Source organism: Netta rufina (assembly GCF_964035555.1).
Source record: "Netta rufina genome assembly, chromosome: W".
In the NCBI taxonomy this organism is placed as follows: Eukaryota; Metazoa; Chordata; class Aves; order Anseriformes; family Anatidae; genus Netta; species Netta rufina.
The window spans coordinates 8,517,163-8,522,560 of record NC_140139.1 but is presented as its reverse complement, the minus strand read 5'-3'; the positions used below and the strand labels follow the sequence as shown (position 1 = coordinate 8,522,560).

Below are 5,398 nucleotides of genomic sequence, written 5' to 3'. Positions count from 1 at the left end.
GGAGGTGCTGGGGAGCTCCTCCATATCAGAAGTCTCTGGGCTGCTGGAGGAGAGCAGGCTGGGGAGATGGGTCTCCCTGGGGGAGGCAGTAGGGCTGGGGGTGGCTGCAGGGATGTCTTCTGGCTCTCTGGCATCGTGGTAGCCCTCAAGGTCCACCTCAGGACTGTTCTGGTGCTGGCTGGTAGGAGGGGGTTCCAGGAGCCCCAGATCCTCAAGGAACTCATCACTACACATCTCCACAGTTCCATCAATGAGCCAGTGCACAAAGCTTGATGTATGGCCCTGCAGAAATGGCTGCAGCTCCCACACCTAGGCCTCTTCCACCAGCCCGCAGTGGCACAGACAAGCAGTGACACTGGCCTCCAGCATATCCTGGTCCCACCAGGCAGCCCTGAACAACTCCCTAGCTTGCTGACGCACCCAGGGCCTCAGCGGACCGAGGATATCCGGGTAGTCCCTGAAGAGGGCCGCCCATTCCTCAGGCAGGAGGCCAGTCACTGTAGTCTGGTGTTGCAGGAAGCACGGCCGAAAGCACGACAGACACCAGTAGAGTCAGATCATGCTCCAATTTATTGCCCGAATAGCCTAACTTTTATAGAGAACTTAACAGGGGTGGACAGTGTTTCACACAAGATTATTGGTCAAAAGCACTCAGACAAACAGCTACAAGAAAACAACCCCACCTGCAAGAAAACAACCCCCTTGTGATTAGCAGTCACATAGACCTTGTCCTTGAGGCCAGCTACTGGTAACAATATTTTCCTGAATTCCTCAGTTGGGCGATGTGGGAACACTGTCATGGGAACTTCTCATAGTTGCCCTGGTAGCTTGGTTTGCTCAGCTACAGCAAGCCATGGGATTTTTGCTGTTTCAAGAAATCCCTCAACAATTCCCCCTTCTTCTTTTGAGCAAACCAAGCCCGACACAGCAGTTTTACAAGTAACTCTTTAGCTATACTTACAACACACAACGATGATTACCACCACCATAAACCAAATCCTTAATCCCCTTGTGATTAAACCCAGCAACCATCTACACTTTGTTTCAAACAAGTCAGTGAACCATTGATTGAAAGGATTGATACCATATTGAATCTTTCTCATGTGCTCTTTCAGGAAAGTAGTGGATTTGTGAATTGACTCATTATGATCAGAAAGGTTTAAACAGTACATTCCCTCAAAGTCGTCACACCCATTCCTTTGAGCCAAAAGCAAGATGTCAATAGCAGCTTGATCCTGTAAAAGCAGATGTCGCAGACTATTTTGATCTGGTAACATCTCCTCAAGTATCTCTGTCGTGGCATAGGCTTGCCTCTCGGCCCAGCATACCAATTTTTCTAAGTTGTTACGTGCGGCTGCAGATGCCACTCCAGGCACTGAAATTGCCAATGCCGCTCTAGCTGCAACCCCACACAATTCAACATTATCATTGCAATCCGATGCAAGCAATGCCCATTTATGTCTGGTGATCTCACACAACTGTAACAAGCTAGGAGCAAATACAAAGAGTTTATCTTTGTAACATGGACATCTGATAGCATTTGCAGGGATACCTTGCCAGGCCCCATCCCCACAAATCCGAAGCACATCAGTAGGTAAGGCCAAAGCTGTACAATTGTTCCAAACACTGGAGTTGTTACCCCTTGTCTCCATGATATAAACCCCTAAACCCTGCTTAGCAGCGTCATTGTAATCACAGGTGTTATTTGTGTTTTTGTACCCGTATGGCCTTTTCCAGGTTCCTGTAGCAGGAATCATCTGATAGCCATGGCTACATTCACTTTTGTAGCCACCTTTCAGGTTGATACAGATTTGACTACAGATACCAGGGTTTTGGCATTCATCAATGTCTCCACAGTTTCTCTTGTCTACAAACTCAAACCCAGCTGGACAGTCACATTCCTTTATGATGCATTCCTCCAGGGGCTCATCACCCCAGTCCTTGCAGTCTCTCTGCTGGTTACACACTTTATTGATATCTATGCATTCTCCACTTCTGCACTTGAATTTGTCAGGTCCAGAGCACTGAATAACATTGTTATAGTTTGCTTCATCAGTGCCATCCAGACAGTCTCTTACACCACTGCACTGCCTACTCCCATGGACACAATTCCCATCTTCACATCTGAACTGGTCTGGCCTGCAGGTCCGAGAAGGGCAGTTAATTTCATCACTTCCATCCTTGCAATCAGGATCTCCATCACATCGCCACTTCTTGTGGATACATTCACCTGAGCCGCACTGCACCTCACTAGTATAACACTTCACCGGAGGTGCAGGCAGGCGGCCACACTGCTCCAAAGATTCATCCGAGTGGTCGGAGCAGTCAGCATCATCATCACACACCCAGCTTATAGGGATGCAGGTAGAACTCTTGCACTGAAACTCATGAACACCACAGGTAGGAGGTGCACACTCCAGCTCATTGCTACCATCACTGCAGTCATCTTGAACATTGCAGACAAAGCTTTTGGAAATACATTGCCCACTACTGCATGTGAATTCTGCTGCACTACAAGTCACAATGCCACAATTCTCTTCATCTTCTCCACTGTCACAGTCCTTTTCACCATCACATTTCCAGGACACCGGGATACGCTGGACTGACTGAAGACCACAGCTAATTTCATTTATCCGACATGTTCTCATATGACACAGATCAGCACTCTCATCAGACCCATTTTCACAGTCCGGATCCCCATCACACTGCCATCTATTTGGCACACACTGACCACTGTTGCAGACAAAGTCAAGTTCAGCACACGTCTTCTTCACACAAGCACTCTCATCACTGCCATCTGAGCAGTCTTCACATTTTACTCTTGCACTGTCGGCGGCAGTGCACAGGCAGGCGAGGGCGAGCAGCAGGCAGAGCGCCCCACAGTGCAGCAGCGCCTGCCACCGCTCTGCACCTGTGTCACTTATACTACTCCTATTACCCATGCTGTTAGTGTCAGTGGCATCCTCCTTTTCTTTTTGCCACTGACCATTCACCACAAATGGATGAGACACACGATTACTAGTTAGGAAAGAGAGTGTAATGTCTGCCATACGGCTGCAGGCAGTGCCAGCTGCAACCCTAGAAGCTGTTTGTGAAAGAGCCTGCCGGTGGTCATTTGGCAGTGTAATCTGCGTCTCTGCACTCCTGCCCCACAATAGAGCTAAATTGTCACTAGTAATCTGTAGAATGTGGCAACCCCACGGAATCTTATCCAGAAACATAGTTATAACACCGATCTGGGGATGAATAGCCTTTTTTGCATTGGAAGATAAACTTCTTATAAAAAGAATGCCAGAGAGAAGCAGCACAGCCGCCGCTGCCTCCATGGTTACGTCAGGCAGGCTGCAGGGTCCTGATGTCCGTCCCTCTGCTCTGTGCCTACTCGCCACACGGTGAGGGTCGGCTGCCGTTGTCCACTGACGCCTCTGTTCTCCCGTAGCAACTCGATCTCGGATGTCCCGTATCGCACCGTGATTACTTCAATTTCATGCGATTACTTCAAATTTCCCGCGTCTCTCCGCGATTCCTTTTTCCGTGTCTCTCCGCGATTCCGCATCTCTCCGCGATTCCCTTTTCCGCGTCCCCCCGCGATTCCGCGTCCCCCCGCGATTCCGCGTCTCACCGCGATTCCTTTTTCCGCGTCTCTCCGCGATTCCGCGTCTCTCCGCGATTCCCTTTTCCGCGTCCCCCCGCGATTTCGCGTCCCACCGCGATTCCTTTTTCTGCGTCCCACCGCGATTCCGCGTCTCACCGCGATTCCGTTTCCCGCGTCCCACCGCGATTCTGCGTCCCTCCGCGATTCCGTTTTCCGCGTCCCACCGCGATTCCGTTTCCCGCGTCCCACTGCGATTCCGCGTCTCACCGCGATTCCGTTTTCCGCATCCCGCATCTCTCACCGGGAGTACCGCGTCTCACCGTGAGGCCTGTGTACAGTGTTTCCAGGTTGGTGTCTGGTCTGCTCCAGCGCCGGTCGGATGGGTGCTCCGATGTCCCGGCGCCGCGCCGATGTCGCGGCGCCACTGGTCCCGACGCCACTGGTTTCCTGGTCCCCCTGCGTTCCGATGTGCCGGCGCCGCTAGTGTCCCGCTGCGCTGCGATGTTTGTCCCGGCGCCGCTGCGATGTCCTGTTCGGGTCCTGTCCAGGGGTCCTTGTTCGGGCGCCATATGTTGCAGGAAGCACGGCCGAAAGCACGACAGACACCAGTAGAGTCAGATCATGCTCCAATTTATTGCCCGAATAGCCTAACTTTTATAGAGAACTTAACAGGGGTGGACAGTGTTTCACACAAGATTATTGGTCAAAAGCACTCAGACAAACAGCTACAAGAAAACAACCCCACCTGCAAGAAAACAACCCCCTTGTGATTAACAGTCACATAGACCTTGTCCTTGAGGCCAGCTGCTGGTAACAATATTTTCCTGAATTCCTCAATTGGGCGATGTGGGAACACTGTCATGGGAACTTCTCATAGTTGCCCTGGTAGCTTGGTTTGCTCAGCTACAGCAAGCCATGGGATTTTTGCTGTTTCAAGAAATCCCTCAACAGTCTGGGGCACTGGCTCAGCAGCCCCCTGCTCATCCTGGTGGCTGTCATCTTGAGGCTCTGCACAGTGGACAACCTGGACCTCCAGAAAGTCATCTTCCAACCAGATAGAGTAGTGGATGGAGGTGATGTCCTGCCTGCAGAGGGGGCAGTTGGCACTTCTCTTGGCCTAGCGCATGATGCAGCCAAAGTAGAATTGGTGTAGACGGGCTGACGTAGCTGGCACCCTTTGGGGTCCCCTGGCACACAGGGCAGGTGACGTCGGCCTCTCTGGCCATAGTGTTGGCTCACTGCTGCGGGTTGGGGAAAGCTGCAGATGGGAAGCTGCTTCCCCTCACTGGCTCTGCTGTGACAGGTGCTTCATGCTGCAAGAAGGAGAGAGGCCAGGGTCACTGGCTGTGCCAGGGTGGGCAGCGGCAGTGCCCTGGCCCCTCAGATGGAACCTCCCTGGCCCCAGCCCCGTGGCTGGGCTGTCCAATGCCCCCCGCCCACCGTCCCAGGGCACACGTCCCCGCACAGTTCACCTGTGCTGCTGCGAGCACGCCTCACAGGGCCCTGGCTGCCTGAGCCAGGCAGGGCTAGGGAAACACAGGCAATGACTGTGGGGATGGGCACTGAGAACAGCAACTGGCGGCCCCACAGCATGGCTCCACCAAATCCTCGCTCGATTCTCTAAGCCTCACACACACGCTCAGCAGGAGTCCAGCCACGAGCTAGGCTGACGTGGCCTCTGCTGGCATCCCAAGATACGCAGTGAGGGCTGCGAGGTCACAGCCCATTGCTTAGTGAGGTAACAGTCCTGTCTGTCCTGGCAGCTGCTTGAGGTCGTCGCAGCTCCAATGCAGGGCTCCCCTG

The 5,398-nt window shown here is 52.7% G+C and overlaps 1 protein-coding gene across 1 annotated transcript; it reads right to left on the bottom strand.

The window, feature by feature from the left end:
- Positions 1-309: 309 nt before the first annotated feature.
- LOC311220851 (very low-density lipoprotein receptor-like) lies at positions 310-4,164 on the bottom strand (the record flags this gene model as incomplete). Its single annotated transcript, XM_084304494.1, has 4 exons — positions 310-457; positions 1,720-2,981; positions 3,498-3,722; positions 3,916-4,164. 4 exons carry the CDS (start codon positions 4,162-4,164, stop codon positions 310-312), a joined length of 1,884 nt encoding a protein of 627 aa, XP_084160620.1.
- Between the last annotated feature and the right edge of the window lie 1,234 nt (positions 4,165-5,398).